Here is a 24,030-nt window from a genome sequence, read left to right on the forward strand (position 1 = left end):
CACAGGGGAATCAGGGGGGCAGGTGGGGTCTGTGGGAGATTGGTGAAGTCAAAGAGGGTTTGACAGGATCTGGGGGACTCACAGGGTCTGCAGGGATTTTGGAGGGATGAGGGACTCTCTTGCCTATCCCCCAGGCTCAGAGGCTATTTTTAGCCTCCCCAACCTATCCCCACCAGGACTTACTTAACCTCCCCCTAACATCCACAAATGTCTGTACAAACCCTTACATATTTAAGTGCCTGACTCACTTTATGAATTAGGCATTAGGGCTGTGCGAAACAGCACCATTCCATTTTGACCAGCATTTTGACAGAACAGCATTTCATTTCAAATTTTGTTTAAATTTGAAACAGCTGTTCCATTCCATTCCATCGAAACAGGGTCGAAACGGCGAAACTGTTTAGATGTTTCACTCATAGGATATAACGGAGAAGGTCAAAACAGCCTATAACTTTGTCATTGGTGGCCTGATTTGGATGAAACTTTAGGAATGATAGCCCCTTCTGAGGGCATGGAGTCTGCCAAGTTTCAAGGAGATAGGTGTAGGGGGTTCGGAGAAAATGCACCCCAAAATCTTATAGTTTCATAGTAGCTAGGGTCAGGAGGGACCTGAACAGATCATCTAGCCTGACCCCCTGCCACAGACAGGAATGAATGCTGGGTTCACAAGACCCCAGACAGGTGATCGTCCAACCTCCTCTTGAATTTGCCCAAGGTAGGGGTGAGGACCACCTCCCTGGGAAGTTGGTTCCAGATTTTGGCCACCCTAACTGTAACTGTAAAATATTGCCTTCTGATCTCTAACCTAAACCTATTCTCCATCAGCTTATTCATCAAGTTTTGAAAGCAAAACTTGTGTCACATGTATGTGTTAAGCCACAGCAGGGTCAAAATTGCAGACATGCTACCCCCTGCTGAGGCCACAAAACCTGCCAGGTTTCAAGGAGATAGGTGCAGGGGTTTGAGGAAAACTGCACCTCGCGCTGCAGACAAACAAAACTCGTGACATGGGTGACACTGCGTGTGTTAAGGTGCAGCAGGGTGAAAGCTGCAGGCCTGCTAGCCCCTGCTGAGGCCATGAAGACTGACAGCTTTCAAGGAGATAGATGCAGAGGTTCTGGGCCCCTGCACCTCTAGCTGCTGACAGGCAAAAGTTGTGTCATGGGTGCTTGTGCAACTGTGTCTGTCTTGGAGCACAGGGGGGAGATTACTGCAGGGCTGGCTGCTAGGCCCTGCTGCGGACGTGAAGCCTGCCAGCTGTCAAGGAGATTGGTGTCGGGGGGGTCTGGGGCCCTGCACCCCTAGCTGCTTGCAGTCAAAACTCATGACATGGGTGCATGTGCAACTGCTGCCTCTCAGGCAGCAGGACTGAAGATCCCCATCACTTGCCACCACAGACCTGGGGTTAATAATTGACCACAGTATGAACCTGAGGTGGCAACACGATGCTGTAGCCAGCAGGGCCAACAATACCCTGGCAGGTAATACATATATTTGACTTACCCAAGTCTTGCATTTATGCAAATTAATATTAGCGCCCAAGCAGAAAAATACACCCCGAGATGCGCGTCATTCACGTATATACGCGAGATGCGCAGACTGAGACAAACAGTTACATGCAGCTTGGGTTCTCAAGCAGGATTCAGGATTCAGCCTCAGTGTCACTGTTGTGTTCAAGATGAGTGCTTCCAATACTGATTCTACAAGTGCTTCCACCTCTACAGGGAAAAGGAAAGCTATAACTTTGGAAGAAAAACTTGAAGTTGTGAAGAGATATGAAAGAGGTGAGAAGACAAAGGAAAATAGGTGTGCTACAGGGCTCAGTGAGTCAATTCTCCGTACAATTAGGGACAATGCAGAGAAAATTAAGGAGTCCTGTAAGAGTGCTACACTTTTATCTACTGCCCGTGTTCATTAACAAGGTCGGCCATCTTGGAGAAAATGGAACACAAGTTGACAACATGGATTGAGCACCAGAATCAAGAATATGTGGAACTTTCGACCCAGGTGATTCAAGCAAAAGCATGCAGTATTTATGAAATGTTAAAGTGTGATGATCCTGAAGCCAAACCATTTAATGCAAGTGCTGGATGGTTTGATAGATTTAAAGCACGCCATGAATTTCATAATCTCAAACTGATGGGTGAAGCAGCAGCTGCTGATAAAAGTGCTGCAGATAAATTTCCTTCAATCCTACAGGCTGCCATTGAGAAGGGAAGCTATGATCCGAGGCAAGTTTTCAACTTGGACGAAACCAGACTCTTCTGGAAACAGATGCTACATTTGGAGTTGAGGGCTTATTGTGACAGGTAAAATCTACCTTTCAAAATTCTACTGTGTCTCATTGATAATGCTCCAGGACACCCCCAAGCCTTGGTGACCTCAGTGAGAACATTAAGGTGCTGTTCTTGCCACCGAACACAGCATATCTCATCTAGCCCATGGATTTGGGTGTTATTCAAACTTTCAAAAGTTATCATCTACAGAAGACCTTCAAGAAGCTTATCAATGAGGCAGAGTCAAAAGAAAAGGCAAATGTCAAAGAATTTTGAAAGGCATTTAACATCAAGATGGCCATAGACATCATCGGAGACTCCTGGAATTATGTTACGCAGCAGTGCCTTAATGGTGTCTGGAAAAATATCTGGCCTGCTATTGTGAATGATTTCTGAGGCTTTGCCACTGACGAATTTATCAGTGATGCAAGGCATGAGATCACTGAGATGGATAAGAGGGTGGACTTTGAGCAGGTCAACGAGGGAAGTGTGGCTGAGCTGCTCGATTCCCATAGGAAGGAACTCTCAAATGAGGATCTTCTTGAGCTGGATGGGGAGTGCCATGAAGAGGATGAGCCCATGGAAGAAAATGAAAGGCCCTTTCCCCTAGTTCTCATGATGAAAGGTCTGGCTGATGTGTTCAAACTTTTGGATGGTCACTTAGCCTTCTTTGATGAAAATGACCCCAATTGTGAAAGAAGTGGTAAGGTTGCCAGGCTGAAGAAGGAAACCAATGCCTGCTACATGGAGCTTTACAGGGAGAAGCAGCACTGCTCAGTGCAGTCTTCCTTGGACAAGTTCTTCAGGAAGTATTACAGCACCATATCAACTCAATCAACTGACTCTCAGCCCTCCACTTCTGGGGGATACCCAGTCATTTCTGGGGGAGAGATATCACCACCATCTTTGATGTGTTCAACCTGGATGAAGACTTGGCTCCCCATTAATGGATGGATTGAAGATTGTTGCATGTCCATTTTGTATTTTTTTATTTTGCTTATAATGTAAATGAATAAATAGGTTTACAATACATTTTTGTAACATAATAAATAAAGTATTGGTTGGGAAAGGTTGTATTTGGTGCCTTTCATGTCATAAATGTGAGGTCCAAGGAACGCAACCCCTCACTTTTCTATTATTTCCTATGGGAAAATTCACCCCAAGTTGCAAGAATTTGTGACATGCGAGGTTTCTCAGGAACACAATATACGCAACATACACGGAATATAAGTCGGGATTCTACTGTATCCCATACTTAGGTGTTTAATTTTCCCTAGCATTGTGTAGAGAATTCCAGTAAATGGCAATGAACTCAAAGTTAGGCACTGTAGTGTTCAGTGGGTGCATCTACAAGAGATGTTTACTGTACGGTAGCCTAATTAGCTGTGCAGTAAATGTCATGCATCTACATGTGCACCCCTATTAAGATGGAGTAAACTAATTTTCTCTGTAAATACAAGTACTATCTTGCTGCAGAGTTTTTACTCCATAGCAGTGTACATGTAGATGCTTCCCCAGCTGTTTGGAGCACAAGGTGCTTCACTGTGTAGGCTGCCTGCTGGCTAGCCCCATGCTGTGACACCCTTGTGCTCCAGCCAGCCCCTTTGCAGCACGTTGGATCAGAGGGGAGCAGCCCTGGGCTGGCAGGCTAACCCTTGGGCCCCTTGCCAGCTGGGGCTGCTCAGACCCAGCTCAACATGCTGCAATCCCAGGCACATGTGTGCACAGGAGCACTACAGTCTGGTGCAATAAGCCCCAGAGTTTATTGCAGTGCATTAATGTGCATGTATAGACATGCCCAGCGTTGCAAAAGATAAGTCCATTTGTGGATCTAGTCTTTGGATTATTCACAGTATCCATTTGTGGATTATTCCTTTTATGTTGTGCTTTACGAATTTCCAGTTATGCTGGAGAATGGGATATTTGGTTCTCAAGATAGATATGGGAGAGCTCTGTTGTCCTTGTACTTTTATTTCTCTTGATACTTTGCTTAGTTTTAAAATTTATAAAAATAACCCCGGGGGGCAAAGTTTCAAATGTACAAATGATTTGGGATGCCCAACTTGAGACACCTTGAAGAAACCTACTTTGTACAGAGTGGGGAATATCAGGCCTCTGCAAACTTGGGCACCCAACAACAAAAGTACTTAAAAACAACAGTTGTGTCTGAAAATCTCAGTCTCTAGATTCATGTGGTATAAACAAATATAATATGACATATGTACAACAATCAGTGTCAGCTGAAAGCAACAGTTTCCCCAATTTCAAAAATAATTTGGACTTCAATCTGCCCTTCCAAGAAAAACATTTGGAACAAACCTTGAGAGTTAAAAAAAAATAAAACTTCTAGTTATATCTAAGCAAGAACCAGTGCTGAGCAAGAATTGGGAGTTTCCATTCCACAGTATATTCTTGTCTCAAAAACAGGAAGACATCTCAAAATACTGGGGTTTATTCACAAAATGAAAAGATTCCTACTGATGTTTTTGGAACTGTTCAAAACATTCTCTTTCTGGGTTTTGAACTGAATTGAAAATGCTCTGTTTCATCTTAGTCAGCCATAAAACTGAAGTTGTCTCAGATTTGTCAGTGCTTCATGAAACTCTCAGTTCACCTGCCTCATGCCCTGAGGATTTTTTCCCTGGGCATTGGGATTCCTAACTGGAATACATCTCTCCCATAAGGAATTTCAGTTACTTGACTCCCTAGTTGCCTTGGAAAGCTCTTTCAGGAGAAGGGGAGAGGGAGGAGATTCCATTATAATATAAGGCTGCCTATACACATGCTTAAGGGCAAGGGTGTTTTAATTAGAGTAGTTCCCAGACAGCCACTTTAAAACAGCTCTCAGTCACATGTATTAAGCCCCTGCACATTTCAAAATGGCTGTGGAACACTTTAAAGCTCATTCAGCAAGGTTTAGATAAAGTGCCCCTTCAGCTATTTTGAAAGGCATGGAAGCTTAAAACATGTGATGGTGAGGCAATGCTGGAGCGTTCTAATTAGCAAGTGGAACATTTCTCTAATTAGAACATGAATAAGTATGTCTATAGGCAGTCAAATAGCCAAGGAACCAGCTCGTTGGAGAGAACAGGGGCAAGAAGTTCTCATGAAGCACCATAGAGCTTTAGCCAGATGCAACTGAATGTCTAACTGATCCCAAGCCCAGGGCTGAGGCGAGTCCCAAGGAAGGGGTACAGGCAATAAAACCTGGAGTTTATTGCCATTTGAACATGCCCCCTGGAGCACAGCACATTGAGCCAAATTGGAGCAGCCGCAGCTGGCAGGAGACCCAGGGGGTTAGCCTGCTAGCACAGGGGTGCTCTCCCCAGCTCACTGTACAGGGGGGCTGGCTGGGGCATGAGGATGTTCAGTTCAGGGCTAGCTGACAGGTAGCCCCTGCACTGAAGCACCCTCATGTCCCGGCCAGCCAGGGCAGTGTTTATATGTGCACTGCTGCAGAGTAAATTAGCTTACTCCAGTCTAATAGGGGCACATGTGTAGACGCCAAGAAGTTTACTGTGAGGCTAATTAATCTACTGTGCAATAAATGTCTTGTGTAGACATGTCTGCCATGTAGCAGAAGGTGAAAACCCATGCGTTGCCTTAACAAAACTAAGCTGCAGTTAGCTATGCAAGCTGCATTCTTTTCTGGAGCCTGAAAGTAATTCATTCTACCTGGAAAAGCAATGTAAGTGTGAGTGTTATCAGCATAGTGATGATACCACAGTTTCCTAATACCGTAATCACGCTTTATACTATTTTATGTGAGGTAAGGATTTTATTTGTAATATCTTTTATTGGACCAACTGTATAGTTGAGAGAGCTGCTGGACAAGCTTCTGGCAGTAAGTGCCTTCCTCAGATCTAAGAAAGAGGCAGTTTTTCCTTTGTTATCTTACTAGGTCAGATTTTTGAATGGTATAAACCAACACAGCTAAATTGAAGTCAATGGGTCCATCTTATTTTATACTTGCTGAACATCTGGCTCAGATTGAAGATGCTGATGTTCAAAATTCTTTCGTAGGGTTTAGTATAAGCAAGAGGGCATGTTGGACAAAATGATTGTCTTGCTAAAGAATGCATTATCAATAAACGGAGATCAAACCTATTTTTTCCTGCTAAATGTACACCTTTTTGGGACCAGTTTGATTTTCATTATTTATTACCTCTGATGTGATTTTTTTATCTGAGCTCTGGATTATGTCTTGATTTTTCTTTTGTTTCCCTTGTCTAGGATTCCCCTGCCCTACAATGTGAAGAACATTTTGTTTGAAGACACCTGTGCTTACTTCCAAGTCACATCCAAGCTGGGCCTGACTCTCAAGTGGAACTGGGCTGACACTCTCTTAGTATGAAGATCCAGTTAGTTGGTTTTCTTTTAGTGAATCTTAGTGTCCCTGATAGATGCTATCTTGACAGCCCTTGAAACAGTTACTCTGTAGTTATCTGCTCCTAGGTGCAGCACAGTCAGTGCCCAATGCTAGTTTTCCCCACATTATCCCATTCAAGTGCCTCAGACCTGTATATGAGGGAACTGTACAGGGCTAGGGGTGAAACGATAGTTTTGTCTTTATGGCCTATTGAATCCTTGTTGTCTCTTTTTATGGGACTGTAAACAAATTCAGGGGTGGTGGGGTTATTCTACCTTTCTACCTTGAATATGCGTATCACTATAATACTGAACTGTCAGTTTCGTTGTGTAAATAGTTCCACTAGGATCGTGAATAAGAATACTATATCTTCTTGCGTACCACATGCCCCCAAATAAGATATACACCTGGTTTTTGGTAATGCAGAAAAAAGGGGAAAAAAATGTTTCCAGAGTTCTGGCCACATGGAGCACAGATAGATATAGCTTAATCTGCAGCTGACTTACCTTCCCTTTCCTCGTCAGACAAAACCAACATTTTTAACTCTCTTGGCTACTTTTAATTAGCAGCAGCTCTTGGTTGCTCAGCCAAAGGTCACAGCCAACTCTGCAGCTACTGTGAAAAGGTTAAAACTAGCTGCTGCTGAAAACTAGAATTCATCCTTTTTTCCATGAGATCAGCTCAGGGAGAGAATAGGAAAAGAAGCAGCAGCCATTTTACAATGTCTTCATGGTTCTATTCCAGGCAGAAGATCAGTTTTCCTTGTTAAAACATGCACCCACATTTTGAAGGGCTATTTTTTTTGAGCAGAAGATTTGTGTGGTGTGTGAGTAAATATGAGATTTCACATAGCCCCCCTTCACATGTGCAGGTAAAGACATGACTGTATCTAATGCATGAGCCACAAAATTGTGACTCCTGCCATGACACATGTGCATGACAGGAAGCATGATTATGGGTACGTGCATAGATTCAATTGCACCTTATTGCCAGTGCATGCAATAAGGCACATCAGCAAGAAGCAGGCTCCCATGACTGGGAGCTCCCTTTGCTGATGGGAGTCCCAGCTGTGGGGACCATGTGCAGCCATGACAGAGAGCCATCTCAGGTGTGGGACTCTCAGCCCCACAGCTGTAGAGCACTGTTGCAGTCTCCCAGCCATTGGGGTGCATGGAGTGCCCCGCAGCTGGGAAATCACAGCAGCTACGATCTCCTGGACACTGCCTGGAACAACCCCACACATCTGCTGCTGGGAGACTGCATTAGTTGCAATCTCCCAGTCCTGAGGTGTATTGTTCTCCCCAGAGTCTGGGAGACTGCAGCAGCTGTTGTCCCCCAGCTGCAGGGCTACCTGCATGTGCAAATTAAAGCTGGATAGAAACCAGCTATAAAGTTATTATACATTTTTAAAGCAATAACTCCATAGATGGTTGAGCTTTTTGAAGGCATGCTAGTTAATTTGCATGTGTAGACAATCTAAATGTATTGTTCAATTAACAAGGTAATTATTAATTGCATAATATCAAGTGATTATGCAATAGATATAACATGTTGAGGGGGCCATAGGTAAATATGTTAGAGTATTTTATTTCATGTAACAGTTCTCAGAGAGAGGGAGAGAGTATAGGGAACAGAGAAGAAAACCCTCCAAAAATTGAGAAATTAATCACCTCTGATATCCAGAAGCCAGATATCCAGATTCTTCATATTTAAAAAGAATATTAGATTCTGATTTAGTTACCTGTTGCTTGTCTCCACTGGTAACTCCTAGAAATGTTCTGAAATTTTCTCAGGTGTTGGTGGAGAGGATAAGCCAGTTAAGTGTCAAATTAATGTGGCCAGAATCTGATACCTCCAGGGTCTGCTGACTGGTAAACACTTTCAACTGGCCGTCAAGAGTAGGGCTATAATATCTTGACCTAGGCAGGAGGCAGAAGTGCACATTAAAATAGCTATATTATTGGTTCAGCTGTGCAATGTGTTTGTAATTAGCTGCTTAACCAGTTGGAACAATGAGTTAGAGGAGTATTGCCCCCCTTACATTGGGCCATTCTGCTAAGAAATATCATTGCACATTTATTACTAAACAGGGAAATATTACAAAGCACTGAACATGTAATTTATTTTAAAATTGTATTCTATTAATTTATTTGTTGAAGTCTACATGCATATTTTTCATCTGACACTTTTTTCCCCTTTTTATTGAGGATCATCTTCCCTTCCACACTGCATATACTTGAATTCATCAGGACAGTGTTAAAGATAACAGTCTGGATAAAGTACTCCCAATTATTTTCTTAGCATTTTGGTCTTACTTCAGCAGGTGTCTCATTAATCCTTTTTGTGCTCTGCATTTGTCAGGAGTTCCTTTTTTTAATTCAGCTATAGGAATGCAGAGTCAGTACCACAGCCTTTAGGCAATTTACACTGGGGTAAATCTCTACTGAAAATAGTGCAAAGATACCTGTAGAAAATTCCAAGCCAGTTATTGTTTTTAGATGAATTGTGTGAAATCAGACCTAATGCCACGGGAAATTTTTTTCACAATAGAAGCCATAAAACATTTTTTTTTCTTTTTCATACTGAACCAGTGAGTACCAGAGGTTATTGAGGGTAGAAAAAACTTTAACCTGTGATCGTCCTGTTTGTTCTCTTTCTTAGCTGGACTTAGAAGATACTTACAAAGGGAAAGTTTGTGGTCTGTGTGGGAATTTTGATGGCAATGGGAAGAATGATCTCTTTTTGAAGGGTAGGAACTGCATGTTATCTGTCTTCTATACACTAGAGCTATGTGAAGTCTGAATCATAACCTGAATACCATTTTCACTTGATTTGCAGATTTCAGGTTTGCTGAAAGACACTCTAAAGTCCATGCACATTTGCTAAACGCAGCGTGTGCTTTGAGCAAACCGGAATTAACGGACGATACTCAAGAATTTGGAAGCCTAAAATAGCATCTTTCAAACTTCAATGAACAAGTGTTAATGGTACAGATGTTATATTGTGGTACTGCTTAATTTCCTTCGAAAATTACCTCTTCTAGATGCATGCTGTCCTTTGGACATCTTTACATTTTCACCCACTTATAGTAAGATAATGACTATGATTTTGCATTTGTGTATTGTGAAGTCATTAATATTGATTTATACCACCTCCATTGAGCTGAAGTTTCTTACAGAAAACCTGGTTCCATCTCAACTGGCTGCCTCAGATATTTCTTCAAACTGGAAATAGATTAAGACAATATACAGCTTTGGCCTCTACCCCAGTACATGAAAATAAAGGGCAGCCTGTACCCCAGCATACATCCTGAAAAAGCTGTAGCAGAAGGAGCATTTTCATGCAAGCTGCCCTGGGTTCTGGATTTTTCCAAAAGTCAATATTACCTACCTCAGGCATTCAATAATCACGAGTCAGGATTCAAGGAATCAAGAGGGAAAAAAATCCCCCCATAAAAATCATAATAGATTTGGGGCTTGTTATATTTCTTTTTGGTTTTAAGCATTTACAAGGTGTCCTGGTCAATGTTTCCAGCTTTCCTTCACAGCAATCACAATGAGGAACAAAACCTGTTTTGAAAAATTTCTGATGGAGGAATTTTCTCTCAGTAAACACTGACTCCACAAAACTAAAGTGTAATTCGTATTAGGGACCTGACTCCTCAGATAGTCGGCTACCAGATTCCTGAAGCAGTAGCTCCCTGGCACCCCAGGCCACCGTGTTATCTGATCCCCAAACTACTCATGGAGCAAGGAAGTTGGCAATCTGGCTGCCTTCCTGATAGGGGACAAGGCAGCCCAGTAAAATTGGCAGGGAAAACCATCTAGGGTGTATACCTGTCATGATTTGGAGCTGGTGAGTCCAACAATTCAGTTTTGTTTCTACAAAAATGGAAATGTTCTCTCCTAAACATTCTGTGAAAAAATGAGATTTCCCTCCTTCTGCTTAGAACAAAAAAACCCACATTTTTTTCTTTTTGCAGGAGAAGTATCCCATTCCTGCATAGTGCTTTCAAAATCTCTATTTTTAAAATGGAAGTAGAGATGCTCATCAAATCACATGACTCCAGGAGCCAGGCTATAAAGATATAATTTAATACCACAAAATTCATAATGAAAGTATGAGAGTTGGTATCACTGAGGTCTCTGCCAGAGTTTTCCCTTTGCCATATCTGTGATGGAAACAAGCACAAATTACTACAAAAGGAGTTATGATTAACCTAAATTTAATGACTTGCAATTATTCCAGGGGCAATCAAGTGGTTAAGTCGTGTATTTTATTTGTAGGCCATATTATATAAGGCCTGAAGTAAGTTAGGGGATTGAATAGTATTGAAGAGAAGAGCCAGTCAGAAATTTTTCTGTGACATTTTTTCAATGGAAAATGTTAACATGTCAAAAAATCCTTAGAATGCACCAGTTTCAAGAAATACTTTTCCTTGAAAAATTCTAAAGTCCTGGATGAAATTTCTGGGGAAGTTATTTGAAAAATGTACACATTACATCAGAGAGGCACTTAAACCTATACAGCTTTTTAATACCAAAGACTTCTGATTGAGAGATTAAAGGACACTTTTGTTTCTTTTGGGTTTTTGTTTGTTTTCTGAAGTGCTCAGGTGCTCCCAATAAATGTATTTCAAAACCAAAGGGGGAATTCTATTAGTGTGTAACCTGCTGTGGTACAGATTTTTTCCTTGTATTAGATAATTTTGGTAAAGAAAATATTGCTCTAAAATAGGGGTGTCAAATTTGTCTGGCCCCATGGGCTGGATGAGCAGTGGGGGGCTGGTCCATGGGCTGGATCAGGCCCAGGGACCACCCCCATCTCTGTCTTCCCCTGCATGCTGGATCCATCTTGTGCTACACCTATTCTGGCTGCTCCATGATCTATGCCATATTCAGCGATCTCGTCAGCCAGTCCAAGACCCACACTGTCTGTGGACCAGCCAGGGCAGGCGGTGTGGATTCCACAGTGATTGGGATGGGTGCCATAAGCAGCATGCATCCTGGGCCCTGTCCATGGGGTTGGTTCGGCATGTGCTGCAAACAGCACATGGATGAACTCAGACCCAATGGCAACACCCAGGGTTGGATAACAGAGCTCCATGGGGTAGATCTGGCCCATGGGCTGTATCTTTGACACTGCTGCTCTAAAGCACAATGTTTTAACTTGTCCTCACAACGGACAAATGAAACAAAAAATGCAGTCTGGATCTGATTGGTATTCAGAAGGCTCTTGTGGATTTTATAGGTTACAAAATACACCCACGGCAGTTTGGAAACCTTCACAAAGTAGAAGAGCCAACAGAAATGTGTCCTGATGTAGCTGAAGATGAAGGAACAGATCAGTTTGACCACAAATACCAATGTCGTCAGTATGTAAGTGTGCCAGCCAGTGCTTTGGGAAATATAAACCTTTCTGAATTACAGTGATGTGAATTGTAAGGTTATGTTGGGGCAAATCTGTAACCAACATAAAAAGAATTAAAATTATTCCAGAATCCAGCCATGAATCTCAACTCAAAGCAAACCTAGACCTGAAAGAATTTGCTGTTACAGTGATACACAGCAGAAAAATGCACTTTAGTGAATAGAAGACACCACTCAAAAAAAGAGTAGCAAATGCTCATATCAAATGCACCACAGGCCATTTCTGTGACCTTTTTTTGAACATAGAACTGATCTTCATAGCTTCCTGGAACTCACTGAAGTCTGAGGATCAGGAGAAAAATGAAATTTAGATTATTTCTTTTCCTTTCTTTACAGAAAAAAAAATGTACGAAAATCATGTCCAGTTTTGGGAACTGTCAAAAAAAGGTTGCTTTTAATGACTACGTAGCAACCTGCGCTGAAGATATGTGCATCTGTACAAAGGAAGCTTCTGATTCTGGATCTGATTCTGATTTGAGTTTCAGCTGTATATGCAGCACTCTTAATCAATATTCTCGTGACTGTGTCCTCAAGGGGGCCAATCCTGGGAAATGGAGAACCAAAGAGCTTTGCTGTAAGTAATCATGAAGTTTGATTTTTTCCAAACAATTGGATTGGTACCAAAGAATAAGTTATATACCCTGAGCAGATTTTATAAGAGCAGGTAACAGCAGTGATTGTTTAAAATATATTGTATAAAAGGTTTGGGGGTGGGGGTAGGGGGAGAATTGTCTGAAATTACATGACTTTTTATAAAATTCTCTATTTAGAATTACTTGTTTACCGGTTAAATTAGTGAAGCATAAAAATAAAAAATGCGGTTCTTTACTTCAAGCCTTTGAATATGCCTCACTGACCTCACAGAGTATGGGAGGATATTTACTATACTAGTTGGGTGTAGTAAGTAAATTGATATAACACCTACGCCTGCTTCATCTCGGTTTGCAGACAAAGAGTGTCCAAACAACATGAAACATATGGAATGTGGAGATCCTTGTGCTGACACTTGTGCAGACCCAGAGAGGAGTAAGATTTGTAAAGCCCCATGTACAGATGGTTGCTTCTGTCCTGCTGGTAAAGTAACATTCTTTTTATAATAAGCACTACCGAACAGGAGGACAACAAGAGGAGATTTCACATAGAGGAAATGTTTTTCCTGCTCAGTAAAATTTTCTAAAATATTCTTGATATGCTGCTTACAAACAAGTAAGAATTGGTGGGGAATGTAGAAGTGGATGGCAATTTGTGCAGCAGCAACCATGAGATGACTGAGTTTAGGATCCTGAGGAAAGAAAGGAAGGAGAGCAGCAGAGTGAGGACCCTGGAGTTCAGAAAATCAGATTCTGATTCACTCAGGGAACAGATGGATAGAATCCTGTGGGAGGCCAGTCTAAGAGGGAAAGAAGTCCAGAAGAGCTGGGTGTAATTTAAAGAAACCTTACTGAGAGCACAGGAATGAACCATCCTGGCACGCAGGAAGAAAAGCAGCTATAGCAGAAGAACAGCTTAGCTTAGCAGGGAACTTTTCAATGAACTAAAACACAAAAAGGAAACTTACAAAAACTTGGACAAACTACACAGGATGAGTATACTACATGTGAAAGCACAATAGGAGAGGAGGAGGGGAGGAGGTGAGCATCCAGCATTGGCAGCAGAACAGGTTAGGGACTATTTAAAAAAACTGGATGGGTACAAATCCATGGGGCTGGATGGGATGCACCTGAGGGTGGTGAGGGAGTTGGCTAATGTGATTGCAGAGCCTCTGGCCATCATCTTTGAAAACCCATGGCATTTCTAAGCATTTGGAGGAGAAGAAGGTGATTAGGAACAGTCAGCATGGATCATTGTGTATGATGGATGACTGGCTCTGTGGATGTGGGGAAAGCAGTGGATATTATATACCTTGATTTTTCAGCAAGGCTGTTGATATGGTCTCCCACAACATTTTCACAAGCAAGCTATGGAAGTACGGGGTTGGATGAATAAAGTTGCATGAATGGACTGTAAGGTGGATAGAAAACTAGCCAGATCATCAGGCTCAAAGGGTAGTCATCAATGGCTCAATATCTAGGTGGCAGCCAATATCAAGTGGAGTGCCCCAGGTGTCAGTCCTGGGGCCGGTTTTGCTCAATATCTTCATCAACAATCTGGAAGATGAGCCAGTGTGCACCCTCAGAAAGCTAGCAGATGACACCAAGCTGGATGGAGTAGTAGATACTCTGGAGGGTAGAACTAGGATTCAGGGAGACCATGACAAATTAGAAGATTGAGCCAATGAAATTCAAGAAAGACAAGTGCAAAGTCCTGCACTCAGGAGAGAACAATCCCATGCACTGGTGCAGACTGAGGACCAACTGGCCAAGCAGCAGCTCTGCATTAAGGGAGGTTACAGTAGACAATAAACTGAATACCAGATAACTGTGTGCCCTTGTTATGAAGAAGGCTAACAGCATACTGGGCTTTATTTTTTACGAGTGTTGCCAGCAGATTGAGGGAAGTGTCTCTTCCCTTCTATTCAGCACTGGTGAGGCCACATCTGGAGTACTGTGTCCAGTTTTGGGTCGCCCACTACAGAAGGGATGTGGACAAGTTGGAGAGAGTCCAGCAGAGGGCAACAAAAATAGTTAGGAAACTGGGGAACTTGACTTATAAGGAGAGGCTGAGGTAATTGGCTTTTTTAGTCTGGAGAAGAAAAGATTTAGCAGGGATTTAATAACAACCTTCAACTACCTGAAGAGTGGTTCTAAAGAGGATGGAGCTAGACTGTTCTCAGTGGTGGCAGATGTCAGAACAAGGAACAATGATCTCAAGTTGCAGCAAGGGAAGGTTAGGCTAGAAATTAGGAAAAACTTTCTCATTAGGAGGGTAGGAAAGCACTGGAACAGGTTACCCAGAGAGGTTGTGGAATTTCCATCCTTGGAGTTTTTTAAGACCTTGCTAGACAAAGCCTTGGCTGGGATGATCCAGTTGAGGATAGTCCTACTGTGATCAGTGGATTGAACTATGTGACCTCCTGAGGTCCTTTCTAGTTATAATTTTTTATGATTCTTTGACATTCAGAAATATTGATGTATGATGTACTCTGTTTACTTCCTTTCTGATCTTTGTTTTTACCCCATAAGAAATATTTATTAACTAATGTGTTTCAACAGGAACTATTCTCAATGACCTCAAAGGCAAAATATGTGTCCCCAGAGAGAGATGTCCATGCATGTTTCAAGGCAAAGTCTATGCAACTGGAGAGACCTACTCTGTTCCTTGCCAAAACTGGTACTGTTTTCATCTGTTAATGCAACAGATGCATTTATTATGGAGCAATGCTAAGTTGCATTATGTTGTCCTTTTATTTCCTGTTCTTAATATTTCATTTAACTGAATATATACTTACCCTAAGCTTGAGATATGAACATCAAAAATGTTGTTCATTCACTGTAAAGAAGCTCAATCAGAACTGAACTTGATGTAATTATGACTGTGGTTGGGGGTCTTCTGCAGAGAGTGAACTCAAAACCTTAGAGTCTAAAAAAGCATAATGCTCTCTTGCTTGGTGTAAAGAACTCAACCTGTTCTCCTGGAGACAGTAACTTATTCAAATCATTCTCTGTATGATTTAGCTCAGGAATGGGTGAAATATGGCCCATAGGCTAGATCTGGCCTGCCAGACAATTTCATCTGGTCCATGGGCACCCACCAACTAATTGTACCCTGATCAGCTCACATGCCTCATTCACACCTTTGTGCATGGAAGGGTCCAGCCCAGCCAGTGCACAGTTTCTGGGCAGGTATGCTGCTGCCACTGCTTCAGCTGCTGGGGAGCTGCTTGCCTTCCCCAGTGTTCAGTGGCTTCTCCTCCTGTCCCTCCTGTAGTGCTCACTCTAGGCAGCAGTTAGGGAAGCATCAGGGGTGGGGAAGGGCTAGCTGCAGCTGGGCAGGAGCATGGGGCTGGTAGGACTGCAGAGCTAGGGCCCAGGGGAGGGAAGCAAGGAGGTCAGAGTGAAGGACAGATGAAATAAACCTAAGGTGAAGAGAATGAGTGGTGGTGGGTAGGAGATTGGAGATTGTCTAAAAGGGGGCTTAAAACAAATGGACAATCATTGTAGAACAAAGGATGTGTGTAGGGCTTCCCGTGGCATGCGTGTAGCTCTTGGCACTCATGTGCCACCAGGGGAAGCCCCATGCAATGGAGTCAGCTGCCTTTCCTGCCCCCTGCCATGCAGATCCCAGTACTCCACTGGGAAGCAGGGGGTGGAACTCCCCTCCACTTCTGGCAGAGTTCTGGGATCTTCACAGCAGGAGGTGGGGAAAGCAGCCAGCTCCATTGCATGCAGTTTCCCCGTGGGAAGCCCTTTGTGATAGAGGTAGGCTGGACTAACTGCATACCTTGCCACCATGTGCAGTGCAGACCCCTAGGCGGCAGCACCTGACCAGTCCAGGAGCACCCCGAGTGCCTACCACCTGCTGCTGTTGCTGCCTCTGGTGGTGGGGCCCGTCTTCCATGGGGGAAGTGTGTGGGAGGTCCCCCCCCAACACCCTCCCTTACACCCCACAAAACCCACACAACCACATCCTGCCCCCATGACCCCCTCACATTTATACCCATCAACATACCCTATACCCCCACACATATACAGCCACACCCCATCACAAACCTCTCCCATACACCCTCCCCACCATATGCACCTACCCCAATCATACCCCACACTCCCCCCACACATAATATATAAGGATACTGCTTTTGAGTTATTATGCAATCATCTCTATATACACTACACAGACACAAATTATGACAAAAATATTTTTTGTAATAAAATTAAAATATGTTCTAACAGGAGTTTGACTTTTAGTCTATGATTTGGGAGTTTTTTTCTGCTTCCAGGTTGGCAACCCTCCCCTCCCACAATGAGTACATTCAGGGGCAAGGGGAGGGACTTTCAGTGGCACAGATCAAGGGTTAGGGACGGGACTTCTGATCCAAGATGGCGACCAGGGGGCGGGGCATCTGTCGGGGGTGGGACTACCCTTGCTGCCCTCGACAGCTCACCAAAACTCATTTATTTTAAGGCTGTTTTGAAGCCCTTTGTTTTGATTCTATTTTGAAGTTTCGAGCTTGAAATGAGTCGAAACAGTGTCAAATTGAAACAGCCAACAAAATTTTGCATAGCCCTAGAATCCATAGTGTTAAAGGTATTTCGACCTATTGTGGTCTTTTTGAGTTGTTTGCAACAGGAAAATTGCACTATTATTTTTCTGAAGTCAAAAAACTAATAAAAAGAAAGCTGGAATTTTCAAAGGGGTGGGTGCCTCAAGTCTAAAAAGGTATAGAGCCATTGTCCTATACCCTTATGTAGCTTTTTATATTTTAACATATTTTTTCCTCCTTGCATCTTTTATAGTACCTGTACTGGAGGCCAATGGGCTTGTATATCTCTTCCCTGTGCTGGAAACTGTAATATAGAGGGAGGATTCCACATTACTACATTTGATAAGAAACAGTACATTTTTCATGGAAATTGCCATTATGTCTTAGCTAAGGTAGGAGAAAATCTCTTATTTAATTTTTCACTTTATTTAGGATCAAATGTTAAGCTAGATATAAGTTGTATGCCTCACTTTTTCAAATAGCCACTGATCTAACAAAAGTTTTAAGTGCATGTTTACCTTTAAACCACGTAAGTGATCCTGCATGATCTATGATTGTCACTGAGTATTTTCTGCCTCAACCCATTAAAAAAAAAACATATATTTTTCACATGGACTTATTGACATAGTTTTAATGGTCTTTCCTCCCTTGAGGTGATGGACAGTTATCATCAGGCAAGTATTCTTTCTTTCAAAGGCTGTATTTCAAATAGGCTGGCAGCAGAGATTGATGGAACAGGAAGTAAAGAAAGGGTAGTAGAGATGATAATGCTATTAGGAGAGAAATGTTGTAACCCTTTGCAGTTAAGGATGACACAAATAAATGTTGTGTTTTCTTATAAAGTTCTTGAAGATTGCTGCCTGTTTCTTTTCAATATGCCAGAAGATATTTCACAAGCTTATTTTTCTGATTCTATTCCAGGACACTGAGCGTACCTTTGTGGTGGTTGGAGAGATTGTTCAGTGTGGGCCATTCAGTACTATGTCTTGTTTGAAGAATTTGTTGATCCAGTTAGGAAATACTGTAAGTCATTTGCCCTGGGAGCTGTCATTTCATTCCTTTTAAATTAACAGAAATGTGAGTAATGAGAAAGGATTGTATTGTACATACACTTGTTTGGTTATCTGTAATAGATGCCTCCACTCTCCCATCAGAGTTAAAGACAGTCATTGTAACAAAGTATTTAAATAGATCAGTCAGAAGAAAGGTTTGATGCAGAAGTGTTACATTTCTTACTTCAGGCAGGGACAGCTGTTTCCCAGCCACTGGGGCTGTCTTGGTGACAGTCAGTTGATTATCAGCATCCACTGGGACAGCCCCAGGTCTGGAGACACATGCCACACACTCTATTTAAGGTACTGGACAAATGAGCCACAAGGATGTTTCTACATTAATTGCACCATAAATGTAACATCTCCCAGGGCCATGAGTTACCTAAAGCCACACTTGAGGCTTGTGACAGACCCAGGGAATGAATCAGATTCTGTTGAGCTTCAGTGTGGTACCCTGATCACAAAATTTTAAAAAAATGTTTTTTGAGCATCCATACACTCTCTTATTTCAGGAACAAATCTTTGGAGATATTGAGTGGAGTATCTGCTAAGCGCTCAGAAAGATAACTTCCTTTATAAGTAAATTCATGAAGCTTAGGGATATTGCTTATAGCATGAGTTCTCCGTTGTCCAGTATGGATGCTAACATTTCTTAATTTTGATGCAGGTCTCCCTGTTCACTCCAGCACTGTCAGGTGCTAACTGTAAGAACTGTCCCTGATGGTATCCATTTGTTAAAAACCCTCCTTTCTTTAAGCTTGCAAGTCTGGAGCCCTTCAGGTTGTGGCTGGAAACTTGCCACTTCTTCAGACATTTATTTTACATTGTGGTGTCTTCCTTTTCTTTTCTTCTTTTTCTCCTTTACAGCATATACGACTGTGTTCCTGTGGAAATGTGTATGTCAATAATCTCATTGTGATACTGCCAACAACTAGAGGTCAGTGTTCCTGCTTTGGTGTTCGTATCTGCCCCAAATTAACTTACATCTGCCTATGGCAGTACTCTTACCCCTGCATCTGAAGGATCTAGTGCAAGCTACTATTAGAGTGGGACATTGGAGCAGCTGAACCTAGGATCTAATCTAGTATGCAACTTCTACAGCCCTATTAAATGACACAGTAGATGGAGATGCATATTTGGCATAGTGAATATTCTATGTATACTAGGGGTGTGCGAAGCAGGCCCTAATCAATTTGGATTTGGCCCAAATCAGGGACCGTGATTCAGTCCGTTTATTTGGATCACGGTCCCTGATTTGATTTGGCTGAATCCGAATCTGATGATTCAATGCTGATCCGGTGAATCAGCGATTCGGACACAGGCACAGCTTTAAAAAAATTTTCTACATGCCTTAAGGTAGCAGTGCGGTTCATGATTGCTGCAGTGCTGGGGCAGATGGAGCATCCCACAGTAGCATGGGGAAGCCCTCAAGAATGCTCGGCAGTGAACCTAGAAGTGGACCAGAAATATTTCCGGTCCACTTCCAGATCTGCCGGTGGAGCATGCTAGGGGGGCTCCCTGCACCCCCCAGCATGGTGATTGGCCACAGGGGGACCTCAGGTGCCCTCCCAGACCCAGGAGGCACCAGTTGCTGAGCTGGGGGGAAGGCGGGGGCCCCCCAGCATGCTCCCCAGTGGACCCGGAAGTGCTTCTGGTCCACTTCCGGGTCTGCTGCCAGGCGTGCTAGGGAGCTCCACTGTGCATCTGAAGGACACTCCATCCGCCCCAGCACTGCAGCAATCATGAGCTCTTGCTATCTAGAGGTATGTAGAAAAAACATTTAAAGCTGTCTCCATGTCCTAATTGCTGAATTGGTCCGATTTGATTTGGAGAGATTAAAGGGTCCTCTGATTCAATTTGGATTCAGAGATTTGGCCACTGAATCGGGCTGAACCTCTGCCAAATCGAATCAGGGACTGAAGCAGATATATGCATATTTTCTTCATAAAGTGATATTCTCTTTCTTTTCTTCTTTAGATAGTATCACCATGTTCAGACCTTCCACATTCTACATCAACATCTTGACCTCTGTGGGAGTACAGATTCAAGTACAAATGAAACCCATTATGCAGCTCTTCATAAACCTAGATGACTCATACCATAATCGGACATCTGGTATGAAATTAATGCTTTTGCTATATACCTTTATTGTAATGGGACTTGTCCATCACCCTTCCTGTTCAAACTTTGACTTCAGTAAGTTCAGATACCTAGGCTTCTTAGAATAAAAATTAAAAGCTTGGCAGGATTGTCTAAACCCTTTGTTCTGCTGAATTAAATAAATTGAACTTTACAGGCCGCATCTACATGAGATGCCAACTGTACATTTGTTACTTGCATAACCAAATACTAAATGGACTGCACAGCAGTTGGCATTAACGCGCAGTAGCATCCTGGCATGGATGCCTACTGATGCTTACTGTGCAGTAGCTCATTATTACTGCACAGTAGCTTGTTACTACAGTGCAGCAGCATCGTGTGATGGATAATGCCCAGTGATGCTACTGAACAGTACTAATGAGCTACTGTGCAGTAGTAATGATCTACTGTATAGTAAGCATCTCATGTAGATGCGGCCACAGAATCCAGTATGTGTTTGTTTTGGGGATTGTGAAGGAAGGATAGTTAAGGTACTGGAGAGGGAATATGGATGAGACTTTTTGTTCTTCCAATGGATTCTCATCCTGGGAGAACCCTTAATCTCTCTATGCCTATGTTCTTCACTTGTAAAATTAGATAATATTCTGTTTCTCCAACATCTTGCCCTTTTCTTATATTGTAAAGTCTTTTGAGACAGGTACTCTCTTTGTTGTGTGCATGTACTGTGGCTGATATAATGGGACCTCAGTCTCCACTGGGATCACTAGGTATTACAGATGATGATAATTAGACTTTAAAAACAAGACATCAGCAGCCTGGTGTGAATGTTAAAACTCCTACTCAAAAGAGATGTTTGCTTTTTGAAGGGTATTGGAGAGCAAGTCTTGTTCTTGATTATTTGAAAATTGGTAGTTAATTTATATTGAGTGTGGTTTTTTTTCCTTACATAAGGTCTTTGTGGCAATTTCAATAACATCCAGACTGATGATTTTCGAACGATTAGTGGAGTTGTGGAAAATTCAGCTTCAGCCTTTGGTAACTCATGGAAGACTATGGCCAGCTGTCCTGATATCAAAGACAGCATTAAAGACCCATGTGCTAATAGTGCAGATAAAGGTAAACTTATCACCAAATTACCAGCTTTAAGTGACTTTTGTATTTCAGGTAGCTTAACCTGCTAGAAATATTTCAACCAGTTTTTCCAGTAGCGAGATCTGTCTGTCCTTGAGTCAGTGGCATAACAAGCACAGTTGGCATGCAGGGCAAGCCCTGTGGGATGGGGGAGGAGCACCCACTTTCAACAGTGGGGGTAGGGGTGTGAGGTTATGATGGGAGTGGGGTGAAGCAGTCTTGCCCATGCTAAGGACTGCTTTTGGTGTTCCTGGTACTGGTATGCTGCTGGGTGGCAGACTCTGTGGGGTCCTCAGTTCCAGGGCCTCTTCTAACTTGATGTCTAGGGTGGGTGCCCCTCTTGCCTACTCTTAGTTATGCTACTGCTTGACAGCTATTAGGACACATTAGTTTCCACTAGAAGTAGATTTAACCCAAAGGAATTATTATTACTGATTTTAAAGTCACTAGCTTTATCTTTTAAGAAGATGTCCACAAAGAAAGAAAGATGTGTCACGTTCTACCTAAACTGGCCACTGATGACTTTGAGAACATATATTAAATTACAAGATGTTAAAGACTCAAGACCAGACACAGTTGTACTTAGTAAGCACTCAAGTAGACTTAGATGCTTAATTGAGATCCTATTCCACCTTGTTCAAGTCCCTGAAAAATAGTTAATGCAAAATGTAGATAGGTCTTCCTCTTCCTCACTATTTTTTGTAACTTAGACTTGAGGTTAAGATGTTATGTTGCAAAAGTAGGTACATTGTCTATTTTTCAGGGACTCAAACCAAGTAGAATAGGTAGAGTAGGATCTGGCCCTAAAGGTACATGGTTGTTAACCCTGGGTGCATCTACACATGTGAATTTACTATGCATTAACTGAAATTACTGCACAATACAGACACGTGCATGCCTGTACTGCGCAGTAAATATGGTGACTTATGCCAATTTGAGTGTAAATTTGATACCTGCATCACATAGATATCATATTTATGACCAATTAGTTCCTGCACAGTAATGCATGTATGGATGCTTTACTATGCAGTAACACTGTGTGTGTGAACTGACTTGGGACTAACTTTAGTTCCGAGTCAGTCCGCAGTGTCAATGTGCTTTAACACATGCATGTGTAGACACCAGCCTATTCCCACTTACTGCACAGTAATTTACTGCGCAGTAAATTGAAACCAGCATAAATTCACATGTAGACACACTCACTGTGAGCCACATTTTCAGTTGGTTTACACTGGTATAGCTTAATTGATGTTAATGGAACCACACACAACAGGTCGGTCACTGAATATCTGGCCTTGTCAGCCCCTCCCTGAATTCCATACACAGCCAGAACTCCGCAACCAATAATCTCTCTGAAGTCCTGGTTGTTTTCATATGTGTCTGGACTGCAGGACCAAGCCTTTTAAATGCTACTATGTGGTATACGCTTCTGATCAGTACGCTTCTGATCTCATGGCTAGTTTGTGGTTCTTTGAGTAATGTGATTGTTCACTTATTTCACTGAACGTAATTCAATTAAATACTTAAAACAGGTTTTCACATCAGCTCTTCAAACCTAAACCCAGGTAACAATATTAGTAGTATATTAAAGTCATCACACTGGGGTATCTGTCTACTCTCTTCACCATGATTTCTGAACATCTACCATTTCCTTCTATGGTTACCTAAAATATTTTAAAATATCTTTGGTATAAGAATTTTTAGATATTTGTTAAAATCCTGCTAAGAAAATTAATGTAATTGAGGAGAAATAGAGAGCATAAGGTAACAGAAGTAACTGTGAACAATTTATCCTACTTTTCTGTTTCAGAAAAGTTTGCAAAGCACTGGTGTACGCTTCTGTCCAATACAAGCAGTGCATTTGCTTCCTGTCATTCTGTTGTAGACCCCTCTTCATACATCAAGGTGAGGCATTGCTTTAGAGTTGTGATCTACTCCAGTCCAACATTCAGTTTACCATAAAATTATTCCCATCAGAAAGGGACTGTCCACTTTATTATAATAGCTATTTATTTAAATGCATGGATGTCAATGAGAAAGTAAAAAAAAAAATGTTCATGAATACTCTGCAAGGTTTTAAGGCTCTTTTTTCCTGCAGACCTAGCGATAAATAAACTTAACAAGCCATCCCAGAGGATCTGTAATGGCATCAGTGAAAAAGCTGTTGTCTGAACAAGGAAATAAATTTGAAAAACAAGTTTTTACAAGTTATGTTAGAAACATACACTAGAACAGGGGTAGGGAAAATGTGGTCCGCAGGCTGGATCTGGCCCACCAGACAATTTCATCTGGCCTGCAGGCACCCACCAATTAATTGTAACCAGTCCAACCCATGTGCCTCACTCCCACCCTCGTGCTTAAGGACCCAGCCCAGCCAGCATGCAGCTTCCAGGCAGGGCTGCTGCTGCCACTGCCTCAGCTGCAGGAGGACCTGCTCAGCTTCCTTAGCATCCAGTGGCTTTTCCTCCCGTCTCTTCTGTACTGCTTGCTCTGGGTGGCAGGTAGGGAAGCAGCAGGGGGAGGGGGAGGGGGA

General features: G+C 42.4%; 1 protein-coding gene across 1 annotated transcript in view; it reads left to right on the forward strand.

The window, feature by feature from the left end:
- LOC102388612 (mucin-5B-like) overlaps positions 1-24,030 on the forward strand; it is an 82,320-nt gene that overhangs the window by 2,910 nt on the left and 55,380 nt on the right. The window contains exons 3-14 of the mRNA XM_025207896.1: positions 6,510-6,624; positions 9,307-9,394; positions 11,896-12,023; positions 12,411-12,648; positions 13,023-13,148; positions 15,227-15,344; positions 17,468-17,606; positions 18,136-18,237; positions 19,134-19,203; positions 20,244-20,381; positions 21,318-21,482; positions 23,308-23,402. Of these exons, the coding sequence (XP_025063681.1) occupies positions 6,510-6,624; positions 9,307-9,394; positions 11,896-12,023; positions 12,411-12,648; positions 13,023-13,148; positions 15,227-15,344; positions 17,468-17,606; positions 18,136-18,237; positions 19,134-19,203; positions 20,244-20,381; positions 21,318-21,482; positions 23,308-23,402 (1,522 nt within the window). The remainder of the gene's footprint in view (positions 1-6,509; positions 6,625-9,306; positions 9,395-11,895; positions 12,024-12,410; positions 12,649-13,022; positions 13,149-15,226; positions 15,345-17,467; positions 17,607-18,135; positions 18,238-19,133; positions 19,204-20,243; positions 20,382-21,317; positions 21,483-23,307; positions 23,403-24,030) is intronic.

The sequence above is a fragment of the Alligator sinensis genome, unplaced genomic scaffold, assembly GCF_000455745.1.
Source record: "Alligator sinensis unplaced genomic scaffold, ASM45574v1 scaffold5_1, whole genome shotgun sequence".
Classification (NCBI taxonomy): Eukaryota; Metazoa; Chordata; order Crocodylia; family Alligatoridae; genus Alligator; species Alligator sinensis.